General features: G+C 36.5%; 2 protein-coding genes across 2 annotated transcripts; one reads left to right on the forward strand and one right to left on the reverse strand.

The window, feature by feature from the left end:
• Window positions 1-3594: 3594 nt before the first annotated feature.
• LOC106617367 (uncharacterized) lies at window positions 3595-4626 on the reverse strand. The gene is made up of 2 exons (XM_014234492.3): window positions 4471-4626; window positions 3595-4405 (listed from the first exon to the last, which is right to left on the reverse strand). The coding sequence occupies exons 1-2, from the start codon at window positions 4519-4521 to the stop codon at window positions 3734-3736; spliced, it is 723 nt and encodes a 240-aa protein (XP_014089967.3). The 5' UTR covers window positions 4522-4626; the 3' UTR covers window positions 3595-3733.
• Window positions 4627-4747: 121 nt separating this feature from the next.
• Window positions 4748-5766, forward strand: LOC106617369 (uncharacterized). Its single transcript, XM_014234493.3, has 2 exons — window positions 4748-4907; window positions 4963-5766. The coding sequence occupies exons 1-2, from the start codon at window positions 4824-4826 to the stop codon at window positions 5647-5649; spliced, it is 771 nt and encodes a 256-aa protein (XP_014089968.3). The 5' UTR covers window positions 4748-4823; the 3' UTR covers window positions 5650-5766.
• Window positions 5767-13743: the final 7977 nt, after the last annotated feature.

Here is a 13743-nt window from a genome sequence, read left to right on the forward strand (position 1 = left end):
TCTCACTGATTTTGGATAAAATCCACGTAAATAACAAAATATTTTACAGCAACTCGGCCACAAATTTTTCAGGGTATATGCATCGTCAGCAGCAATCAAAATTAGTTCGTCGATAAGAATGTTATCTGAAATTATGTTTATAACATTATTCTAAATAATATCATTATAACCCAAATCCGTTAAGATATGTATATTTTCATATATATGTAAGTAGTATATAGTCTTGTGGATTTGTATTAATTTTTATTGAAGTAGCTTACTTGAATTATATTATGTAGTTGTATGGAAGGTATAACCTAAAACACAAATCAGTTTCTCTTAAGAAATACCGATTGATTTTTAATTATATTGAGGAAATAGTCTTAGGCTTTGAGCTGACTTTGAGCAATACTTAACAATTCGAATTTGGAGAGCTCTACAGTCTGTTCACATAAGGAATAAATAGTTTTGTCATTTCTCTTTGGGCGTCATATACATATATTTTCTACTAACAGAACTTTTAAAATATCTATCGAGGCATGGGCAGATTGTTGGATCGCAACAAACTGAGCCAGTCGAATTTCGTTATATCCGAAACTGCGGAGCCATAATTGGCTGTGCTTTATACATTCTGAATATAATGAAGGAGTAGTTCCTAACCACTTATGAATATTTGTGCTAAATTGGAACATAAATACAAATATGGGTAATAATTCAACGCTGGCGTCACTTATTTGAGATTATATTATCAGAGAACGTAAATGAATAGAGAAGGAGCAAATGTTAAATGAAATCTTTTTGTGTACTAATTTGTAATTCCAGATGAGGGAACATCGTGCGCAATGCTATAAATAGACACAACGAATATTCCTAAATGAAAAATCGTTGCGCATACCTATTTAGATTTATGTTTTCAATTTCTATGATATGACAAATTTATAATTATGAAAAGCCTTCTGAATTAAAAATCTGTATTACCGGTAAAAACCCCAGAATTCATAATAAAATAAACATTTAATAGGCTAGTTTTCCAACTTATGTATGTGCGTTGAGTGAGTAATTGCTTATTGAACAAAGGATAACAATAAAACAGTGGCTAAGCGGCCACGTTTCCATTTATATAGTGGCTTAGGTCGTAGGCGTGAAGGAGTTAAGCTCAATCCGAATACGAGCATATACGTTTGAATCGTAAAATTGAAATTTTATTTAATTTTTTTAATTTATTAATTGGAATTAATTAGCATTTCTCAATTCAATTACTTAAATAGCATATTTTACTTTCAGAGATAATTAAAATATATCAGGAAAATATGTTCATATGTTTAGGTTTATTGAATATTTCCTTATTATACGTATTTACACAAATGTGATAATCTATGCCCCGCACAAACAATGACTTTTGTCAACACTTTTTGCTTTTTGCGAGAAGCAAGTTGAACGATCACAAGCAAGGAGGGGTCGCGGCGCACTGCCACATAATTATTTCAGATATATATTTTATTTATCGAATTTAGTTTAAAAACGATTATAGGTATGAATTTATGTGTATTTATATATGTATATAATATATATTATATTACGAAAATAATTCATAAATGCATCAGTATTTTTCAATACAAATTAAGCAACATAATAATATACTAAGAGTCCTCAGTTAGAACGCCTCTGTGTATGGTGGCAAGCCAACGAAATAACGGCGAGTTCGCGCAGACATTGTGTTGTTGAAAAAAACCAAATGACGACTTTGTCCACAAACATATATGTACCTTCTGCTCAAATATAAACGAGACTGGCTCAAACAACAAAAACGGTTAATTATTCTTCAATATTTATTTTATCCCCTTCAAAATAGTCACCTTTAGAGGCGATACACATATGCCACCTTTTTTTCCAATCTTCCTAACACTTCTGGTAGGCCGCTTTAGGTATGGCTTTCAGTTCCTTCTTCGAATTGTCTTTTATGACTTCAATCGACTGAAAATGCTTTCCACGAAGCGGCAATTTGAGTTTAGGGAAAACAAAAAGTCACACGGTGCCATGTCGGGTGAATACGATGCTTGCGGAACAATATTTACGTTGTTTTTGGTCAAATAATCGCGTACAAGACGAGACGTATGAGCTGGATTTTGGAACAAGTCGAGCAGACACACGTCTCATGCCCAAAACATCGTGAATAATGCGAGAGAACGTAAATGACGTTCTCTGGTAATAGGTCATGTTGCCAATTCTCCTTTCTGAAGGGAACACCAGACAAATTCTTCAATTTCTGATTTTTAGCAAATGTTGTGAGGCAGCAGCTTGTGGGCAACATACAAATGCGAGGGGAATGGTAGGATCAGTTGTAAAATTGAAACTTCTTCAATTTTACTGAAGACATTCCAATTTAATTTCATTCACTTTTATTTTCGCGCATTTGCAGTAGGAATTCTATATGAAAACCATATATAGTTGTCGTTGTAATATGAAATACTTAGAAAATAAGATGGTGCGTCTACGTTTTTTTGTCACTTGCGCGAATGTTTGATTTTTTGCGAAAGACATATTGAGGGACTTACATATGTACATATGTGTACATATAATATATGCAAATATATTTTGACATGCGAATGAAGGAAGGCAATTTCAAGAATATTCACATATAGACATATGACATTGAAGCAAGTAAACAACAATAGTTGTTTGAGTTCACAGATTAGATAAAGAGAACTAAATGTACTCCGTGGTGCTGCTTGTCTAGCAAAATTCTTTATTGCAATGTGAAATATTTTGCCTAAGTTCAAATCCTATCAGATATTTTTATATACTTTTTTTTATTTTTATAACCCATTTTTATTAAATGATATTTTAATTTAATTTTCATATTATTTCCATCACTATTTATATTTTCTTGTCAGAAGTCAATTTCTTTCGTTTAAATTATAATATTTCAATTTTTGTTTATGCGCATAACAAAGAACATCTGTGCATATGTATGTGTATACATTTTGCTTATAGAGTGGTGTAGTTCGTTTCGTACCCTGATAGTTGTGGTGAAATTTTATTTTCGAACTTGCGCGTTTTCGATGTTCCTTCATCGTAATTAATGATTCATTTACGTTCTCTGCATCAACCTAAGTGACGCCTCAATGTATGCAAACAAAACTTTTGATAGTGATCGTGCAAACAATAGCCAAGTTAACCACCAGTCTAATGATATTTCGATAATCTGGTTCACCCTGTGTTTTGGTAAAATCAACAGTATTGTTAGCAAATATATAAAATGTGGTATTTTTGTTGCAAAAGTAGCACGTCTATTGACATAAAATTAGAAACTTCGAATGAAATAGTTATGTATATTCAGTGTGTCGCTTAGACTTATTAATTCATAACATAAGTGGTGTACACACCTGAAATGATACATTGCATGAAACTCAGATCTGAAGAGAATATCGGCGGAATGAAACATAATGAACGAAAGTATTCAAATAGTTAACTATTAAATAATATTAAAAAGAACCTTTCCAAAACTTCACGCAAGTTGAAATATATGTAATTTCTTGCTCTGGTATCGACATAAGAGCCGTTTAACGCAGCACCAGCTAAACTTGGCTTACAGGCTAATTTAATAAAAACATATTTATTTTGAAACCGAAATAACTAGACAATCCTTCGGCTATTTTTATTGTATTTTCACTATATCAAATTGAACTTGCACAAAATACCAACTGATTTCAAAATCTGAGAGCACTAAGTTTGTGAAAGTTAATATTAATATTTAGATATCCGATTCTGTTACACACTCACTAATGTCATCATAAACGCTATCGAATATCTGACGCAATTCTCCGAACTCCTCGCAGCTATTGCCTTCAAGTTCAGCCGCATTCTCAGTGACAAGTAGGTCTAGAAAGTTTTCAGAAGCCGCCGAAAGACGCTGATCAAGCGCACCAATCCGACTGATCACACACATTGTAATGCCAGCGAGATCGCTATTGCTCTCTCTAACTCTCAGCTCAGCCACGTTACAAACGTTAAGCACATTGCGTGCTTCCATTGCAGCAACGCGTAAGAAATTGAGCTCAATGTTGGATTCATTCTGCAAAGCAGCTAAACTTTTTGTCAACATTGCCCTGCAGCTCTGCAGTTTAAGCGTAAGTTCTTGTTCAAAATTTGCATTGACATAATCGTATTGTAAATAACAGTTTTGATAAGCGCTGTTGGAACGCGTAGCGTTAAGGTGTTCCTCTATTAGAGGTTCATAGTCATCGAGTAGTATCTGGGTGTCCTCCATAGCGTTCACAGCTTCAAGCAGTTGAAATTCGGTTTCCTTCCAAGTTAATTCCGCCTGAAACTCGGTATCCGCCACGAGCAGCTTCACACCTGCGTAAAGTGGACCGTGATGCTGCGATATCAGCCATGGGCTATAGGGTAAAGCTTGTGTTAGCAGCTGAGGAGTAGATGCAAACGAAGCAGTTAAATGAGATTTTATTGTTCAGACCAGTGTCGACTTACGAGCAGAGTTGCACCAAAGTGTAGAAACAGTAAAACCACGCTGAGCTTCATGTTATGTACTAGCACGCAGTTTATTCACTTGTGTTTGGTTCAATGCTTTTCGAAAACCAATAAGCCCAAGTGCTTTTATCGAAATTAATTGTGAAACTAATTGATTGCGTAAAATTGTTTTGGACAAATTTTCGGAATCCAATTAAGAAAATTGAAGTGATATCATCATTTATCTTGCTGATCGGAGAGATAAAGATAAAAATGTTATCTGCATGTTACTTTGTTTTGTTTTCGAGACCTCTTATCAATCATATGATCTTCAATGGGCCGATGTCATCATTAGCAGCGAACATTTTTGTTCAATGTCTTACCGTGATTCACACAAAATGGTTCAAATGCGTTACCACTACCTATTCCTTGTCATACTCGCCATCTCTGGCATCAAGGTGAACTTAAAAGTCAATAAAATTTGTAACAAATAATATTTACATCTATCTACAGCTCGCAGTCACTGAAGACACGGTTCATACTATATCCTCAACGGCTGAAGGGTCGGACAAGAGTGCCAATGGTCCAGTCACCGCCGCAATTGAAAACCTCGCCATCAACGTCGCCTCCATTGCCGATGAGATCGCACTACAAGTGAACCAAAAGCTGGAACGTACAGCTAATGTTCTATACGGTAGCATCGAAACGCTTATCACCAACGGCCTGGAGCAGCTGGCGCTGCCGATTTTTCAAGCCAGTCGTAAGCTAAGTCATGAAAGCTGCAATACTACGCTGTCTGTAGTGGATCTACGTGCGAGCATCGATTCGCAACTCAGCAATTGCACCGAAGACATCAACGGTGTGTTGAAAACTTACAAATTCCATGCGGAAGAAAGCATTTCGACAATAGAAAATTTAATCGATGAGGTTATCAATTTGCCAAAAGCATGTCAAGTTTTGTTGGCGCGTTCCGCTTCGACTAAAGATGCGCCTCACAACTTTGCCTCGGCTACAACTTGTTTTGTCGAGCGGATGACTGTTTGGAATGAACAAATTTCAAAGGAGCTGGATGGTGTTGGTCAGCTATTGTCACGTACTCGTCAAATCTCTCAAGAGAGCGAAGCGCAAGCACTCTTATGTATTGGGGAACTAGTGAATGAGGTTGGAAAACTTATCGATGAAGAGTTAAGTAATTGTTAGAGTGATAAATGGTTTGAAAAAAACAAAATCTTAAGTCTTTTAACAATAAAAGATTCAGTATTTTCATTTCGGCTAATATTGATGAGCTGTGGGGAAGCTGAAAAATACTTATTATAATTTCTGTTATTATTTTGTATATAATTTCCACCGTTTGGTCGCACAGTATAAGCCAATGGTGAGTTCAGAGCGTATATAACAATTTTACTGACATTGAGACCAAAGTGTTAAGCATTGAATCATATAAAGAGTAGCTACAGATATGTTTGAGAACAATCAAACATTGTAGAATAAGTTTGGCCAAACATCTATAAATTTTCGATCATTCGACAATACGCTTTATAATTAAGATGGGATTGAGTCACTTAAAATGACCAAAAACCACATTTTCGGAAGGTCAGTTTTATTCTTGATTAAAAGTACCGATATCCAAATTTTCTATTGTACAAACTGTGGCCGTAATGCTAGTATGCGCTCAGATATATTTGCTTACATAGTTCTACCTAATGACAATCACAACTAGATTAGTGCATAAATTGTTTTATCACATCTTTATTCATTAGAGGATGATTGTCAAGGGAGACCAAAGGTTACCTATACGTTAGATATAGGTTGCTGCCGGTTAGTTAAGGCAAAGGAACAGCTTATTGGCAATAATATAAAGAAATGAAACCCTGCCTTTGATCAAGATAAACAAAGGAAGTTTAATAAGTTATTTATTTGGAGAACCAGGCTTATTTTCTCTGTTTTTTCAAGCGTCAAACGAATATTAGAACTTTTGGTCCATAAAACAATCATGATGCTTTTTTTTAATAAAATTTTTCGTTACAACTTATAATATTTTACCTATATATTTATTTATACAAACTCCGGCAAGAGTGCATGGGCATGCGCATGTCCTTAAGTGCTATCAAAATCACCCCTTAACAAATAATATACATTTTTTCACTCATAATCGGCACTTTCTTGTTCGTCTTCTGCTCGACTAATTCATTTTACCTAAATTCGAGTATTTGTCTGACCATCTGACGCACACGCGCCTTCGTGGTGCACGTGTTCAAGACCGTACGGAAAGACACCGTCGCTTGTAAATTAGTAAGTAACGCTGCGCCTGCGCAGACACAGACGCATCAAATCGGGCAAACTACACATAATTCATTGTGGATTGCAGGGAAGGTGGAGTACGTAAAGCATTTAGACTTTTGGAACACAGTTGTTTTCTTATATACCAGTGTGTAGATGTGTGCGTGTGAGTTGCGTATGGAGCATATCGAAGCGTATCCTTAACTAACACCTCGACAGCAACCACCATTATTAATTTGCTTACGGCAATTTGGATGATTATATATACATATATATCGCTGAATGTTAATGTATATTAGTATGTAAGTATGTGTGTGTAACTGAAGTAGTGCCATCGTTGGGGGCAACTAAATTCAACTCTTTATATCTTTTATTATTTGTTGCTATAGTTGTAAATCCAACCGTGGTTAGTTCCTGAGCGGTATTTTAACTTTTAACTATTGCAACTATCGTATATTAAATGGAACTATTGCGTTGTGTTATCGACAGTTAGTATTGTAGATATGTGTAGGGTGTTACTTTTAGGATAATCGAGTAAGCTTCGACTGGCAATAGAACGTTAGAAAGTCAAAACAAGAAAAAACGTTAAACAATTTGTAAGGTAGTTATATGCTATAGTGGTCCGATATCCTCCGTTACGACAAATGAGCTGCTTCTTAGTGAGAAAAGGACAGGTGCAAAATTTCAGATCGATAGCTTAAAAACTGAGGGGCTGGTTTTTATATATACAGACAGACGGACAGACATACGGACATGGCTAAATAAACTCAGTTCATCATGCTGATCATTTATATATATATTTATTATAGGGTCTACGACGTTTTCTTCTGGCTGTTACAAACTTCGTGGTAAACTTAATATACGCTGTTCAGGATATAAAAATTTTAGAAATCGGTAGTTCGGCTAAGAAGTTTTAATGAGCTATATTTACAGGCTCCTCTCTTGGCCTAAGCTCGATCGCTAGTTCGATACCAATAGTTCATAAAATAGCTGACCGGTGATCAAAAGATCCCTACTAATGTAAAGTAACCTAAAAGAAAGTTTGAAGAATTTCGATAATTTATTGCAGATCCTCATAATGTTCCAAGCTTGCCCAATTTTCTCTATTTCAATCGCTTTAGTAGGAGTTCAATAAAAGTAGGAATGTATATTTTGTCTTCCGTTTGGTTTAGAAAATATTAATCGTTACAGGCCTTTGTTACGGCTCCCGCGTTGTATCAAGCTTTAGGAGCTCGGTCGATAATCTGAAGAGAGCTCGTCTTTAACTTTTATATAGCTTTTTTATATTTATATTCAAATTAAACATATAATTGATAAGTTACTACAACTTTTTGAACATTTTTGAATTCAAATTTTGTTTTAATATGGACGATGACCGCTTTGAATTCATCTCTTCCAGCAAGTCGTACAGAACTTTAAAAATATCCAAGAAATATAGCAGCGGCGAAAGTTCTACGTAATGCTTAATGTCGAAGATGACTGGCCGATCACGGAAAGAATCGCTTACGAGCTTTTAAGCAGATTTTGATTTGCATTAAGTCAAAATGACAAAGATTGGGGAATAAATCTCTTTACCGCCGGAGCAAATCATGACGTAAACATTATGTAGACTAGTATTTATGCCCTAGACAATTGTATTTTTCAAAGTAAGCACACGGCATTAACTAAGCGATCTCCCACTTTGAGCACAACAGCTATGTACTTATGATAGAATATATTTATAGGACTTGAGAGCTTAGCATTTGTTTCTGTACCGAAATTTTTTGTACAGTCTTCGTTTCCACACGAATATGGTCTACCTTATTCAATTCCTTTTTTTTTAGTTTTTTCATTGCAGAAACAGTTAACCAATTGTAAATTGGGAACAAGAAAAAACGAGCAGTTTTTATAGTAATTTTTAATGCCACTAAAAGGCTTCCCCCAATTGCGTTACTGCATCGCTTTTTTTATTGTCTTGCGTTGCTTTTTTTCTGCTCCTACAACATTCGGCTTTGAACCTTTTTCCTCTTCATTGCCACCGAAAAAAACCGATCGGAAGAAGCCAAAAAGCAGGAGCGGCAACACGCCAGCCAGCGAGCCAATGTTTCCTGCTCGTGCGCACGCATCAACGAAGGAAGCAAACGAGCGCCGCAGAAAGGATATCCAATTTTTCCAATTCTTAAGTCAAAGTGGCAACAGATGACGGCGCGCGCGCATGCGCTATGCCACACCAATACAGCTAACACATAAAAGACTTTATAGTATTTAAGTATGTAGTGCTTAAGTGTATATATATGTAGATGTGTGTGTAATTTTGTTTTTATTCGTGTGCTATTATGCGATTTGTGATCCTGCGGCCGTGCATCCTTCCCAACTGACATGACATATGTTGCACTTTCGACTACACAATTCACCTCCACATCGCCTCCGCCGCATTAAACCATCAACAAGATGAGCATCAACAACAACAACAACAACACCAAATACGAGAGCACAAGCGTTAACGCGACAGCAGCAGTTACAACGGTGTTAGCTCTAATCCACATACGCACTTACACACTGAACTTCAACTTCGCTCTGCCGCTTAAGTACTGTATATTGTTGTTGTATACGGTCAACAGTTGGTGCAACGAAATGTCTCAGTTGAGGTATGCCACAGATATCGCCGAGGATTCTACGATTGTCTGAAATATCACCAAATTATTTTATGAAAGCACACACGCACACACTTGTAAACACCTTAATTTGTAGCCGTTTTTTGCGCTCTTCACCATAAATTAGTTGCCAAATCGGTAGCTTCTTCATTCTTCAGTCATATTCGTGCTTTCTACGCACAAGTTCTGGTGTGCTTTGTTGTCAATTAAAACGACATCAATCAAAAGTTTACAGCAAGAAATCTGCAGCGAACCATTATACATATATATATGGGTGTGTGTGCGCATTTTTCGGCACGTGATGTCTGGCGGCAACTTTTGGAAATTTATAGCCACTTCTGCTCTCGTTTTGCAAATGAATTTACAACGAAAACGCTTTTAAGACCTAAATGCCCATTGAGTTTTTGTTTAGCACTCAATTTGGTTCACTATGCGTTCTCTTAATTTAGCGCCGCATAAAAACATATTTTGCCGCGAGCCATTGCAAATCGATGTTGCATTAATTAGTCCACTGCTAGCATTGCGGTGGCCGAAAATTTCGGCATATTATTAAAATTATATTAAGTAAATATCCTGGAGTGCGGTGATTCGAAGAAACTGTCATTGATTTTGCACGCAACGGCGTTTTTGTGGATTCTTCTATTTTTAGGTCTTGCCACTATTTATACCTACACTTTGTTTCGTAATTTATAGATATAGTTGAACGAAATTATTGAAAATCTTGCGACTGATTACTCTAGCCATGAGTTTATAATCCACTACCAGCAGGCAAAAAGAAACCAATTGATTTGAAAGGCACCGCTTATACAAATGTAAGAACTGTCGTTATTGTTGTGTTAACGGCCCGACGCTTGTTTCGGTTTTATTTAATATACGAACATACATTTTCACCGTAGGACTATTTTTCAAAACTCCGGTGCACTTTGCATTCACAACTACTTAACATTCGGAAATGTTTTAAGGAAAGTAGCAGATTTTGCTGAGGTTTGTACAGAACCGCAAACTATAATAATATCTGCAATGCAGCAGGTTTTTAGCTCCGATAAAATCAAAACTCACCCTCAATAAAACATACTCAGTCTACAATAGGACCTTGCAATAATAAACCATGTGAGCCGTACGCGAGCGATATCGGGAAATGTAGACCGAAAGACGGTAGCATGAAAAACGTGAGTGAAAAGAGATCGAGTTGTGTAAAGACAAGAATTATGCTCGGAAATGCTACTAAAAGGTCAACCGTCTGACTCAGGGTTTAGGCCTGTAGAGAGGAATACGGCGATTAGGTAATAAATGCCTGCAGAGCCTACTGAAAATATGGCGTCTCTAACTTGCTTTCTAGCTAAAGCAAAAAAAAAATCCGCCTGTGAGCAGGTGAACGCCAAGATTTGAATCGAAAACAATGTTATTGATGTACCCACACCTATCCATAATGAAGTCCGCATCACTATATAGCGACTTAAGAACAACAAAGCGGTCTCCCCGCGATACTGTTCAATGGCGGCGCAATTGTGTAGATAAAATCAACGATTGGAACCTCAGATAGATGGTAGATGTAGACCGCATTTACGTTGGAGTAACTTAGTAGAAGAAGCAGTGACGAAACTTGGGGTAATGGCTGGAGAGGAGCCTGGAAGGCATTATAACATCAGAGCGAAAGCTAATTGAGTTGTATACTACTAATTTTCAAATACAATTCAAATAGTTAAACGCAATAGTTTTGACAAATTTTGTTGAACAGATCTTAACCATCACAGCTCCTTTTTGAAATTTCAGCTTTTTCGAATATGATTATTGATTCATAAATCCATATGTATGTATGGTACATATGTACATTTGCCTTCTGTCAGCTTGTATCTTCCTTACTGCTGGTTCTTTCCACACAAATACTCGCTGGTGTGCTCTAAAGACGATGGCATCTTCGTATGAGCACTTCCTTTTTCGCGGCCGATATTATTTCCTACGTTTTAAGGGTTGTTTCAGTTAATAAATACACAGTTACTATTGTATATAAGTTATGTACCATACTTTTATATACTTTCTACATATGAGCTTGTAGATCGGCTTCCATAAATGTCTGCGTACCCATGTCGGACATCTGTGATGTAGTCAAACAATTTACGAGTTACCTTTGCTGATCGATGCAGCGGTAATTTGCTGCAAACGTAGTTGTTGCCACGTGCCGCACACACAGCCAACAACAGTAAGCGTGCAAAGGACATGCATGTTTCAACCATGACTAGACACTGGACACGCTTACTCGATCAACAAGTTTTTGAAATTAAAAAAAAAATTACTGGTATATACTATATATATATATCTATATATATATACATGTGTGTTAAGCACATAACATATACTTTTGTGCACTCTGAATATATAAGTATATATGTACATGTATATCTATATGTAAGAGTATAGAGTTAGAACAACATCCTTTTCTAGATATATTGTAATATAAAAGCTCCAATTCAAAGTGAAAGTTTATAAAGCTAGCCAGTCAAAAGTGTGTGGAGCAGTATATCATTCTTTTAAGCCCCGAAGAGTGGCTGCATCAATATGGCGGCAGCTGGTCGATCAATCAAAAAGTTGTCAAATAAATGTCATAGCGAATTTGCGACTACAATCAATCGCTGGTTCAATGAATTTTAAATATTTATTGCGCATAAATACATTCGAAAACATTTCAATCGTTTAAAAAAATAAGTCAAGCTATTTAATGTCCCAAACATAAGAGTAATTTCCCTTCAAGGGGTAATCGATTGTGTGCAACTTGACTTGCGGTTGCCTTTGCGGTTGTCGGCGATTGCATGCAAATTTTAATGTCATGCACCCTTACGTCGAATACGGTGTGCTTTTGCAGAGTTCCTATTGTGTATAAGTATTGGTTAGGTTCGTAAAAGATATACGCATATACATACTATATATGTATATACTTTATATATGTATAGTTTATGCGGAAACAGGCAAATCAGCGTATAGCGATGACTTAAAAGAACCTGAAATAACCTGCAATCACCGAAGTAATATCGCGTTTCGAGTACTGTTAAGTCCAAAAGAAACGGATTATATTTTACAGTGATATTTCGCGAAATGTTTTACAAACCCAAATGGATTCTCCAAAATCAACTCCGTAGACATCTTTTTAAAGCTGACTCACCTCCCAGAAAATTTAAAAGACTTCCTATCATACTCTGACGCTATCCAACCATACCATATAGGTATATATATATGTATATGTATATGACGACTTCCATTTGAAATAGTTCACATAAAGTCAGTAATCTTTTATCTATTGTCGAGGAGCAAGACACCATCTTCGCCTAGCCTCTGTGCTACAAAAACAACATTAGACAATTTCTTCTAAACTCACCGTATACATATATAAGATCAATCGATTGACTCAGGTGGTTCTAAAAGACTGGTCCAAAATGGACTGCGAAGTAGGGACGTGTATATCCGTCTATTAAACTCGGCTAGCATCTTCCAAGCGATAGTACTAAGCATAGAGATGGTCTGAGAGTTCTACTGAATTACTACGGAAGGCTACAGAAAGCTACACAGATACAAGGCGGCACTGCTAGCCTTGTCGTAGCCAAAGATTAATTCCAGCATAGTCAGCAAATGTAGAAAGACTTTAACCTCAATGGCGGGTCAACTCCACTTGTCCCAAATTTAGGTTGACGGTTACAGGAACATTTTCGGCAAAAAAAAAATAGACGAGTTGGTCAAGTCAAGAGCCTCTCTAGACGAATCCGGGGTAGAGATAATACCGTGCTCGCTAGGGAAGATCAAGGGGACCCTCAATACACACTTTGAACAAATAGCTTAAAACAGATAGAAATCTATAAGCAAATGCAAAATAGCAAAGCAGATATAACCAAAATATGACAAGACAATAACTAAGGACTTATTAAATAAGTACAGGAAAAGTAAATATGTACAATATGTATGTGCAAACTCGAAGAGAATAAGAAAACGATTCTACACAAACCCGGCATAGAACTCTTGGAATCCATCAGGTACCAAACCTTGAATGTCTATCTTCAAAAAGCCTGCATACCCACCAACATGGCGGGTCTGAAGTTTATTCATCCGTGATTTGCTATTATATTAGGTAAAGTAAAAAGTTCATTCGGTTTTTTATTGATTTTTCAAAAGATGATAACTTTGTGTACATTTGTCCGATTTAAGTCAAATATTCGCCGTTTTGTTCGTAAACTTGTTGCCAACGAGATGCCAACTTCATTATACCCCTCTCGTAGAAGACTGCTTCCCTATTGCCAAAAAACTCGGAGAGCCAATTTTCACAGGCCTCTCTTGAGGCCAACTTCTCACCATTAAGCGCGTTCGCCATGGACAGGAAAAGATGGTAATCACTTGG

This window comes from Bactrocera oleae, chromosome 2 (assembly GCF_042242935.1).
Source record: "Bactrocera oleae isolate idBacOlea1 chromosome 2, idBacOlea1, whole genome shotgun sequence".
NCBI classification, from domain to species: Eukaryota; Metazoa; Arthropoda; class Insecta; order Diptera; family Tephritidae; genus Bactrocera; species Bactrocera oleae.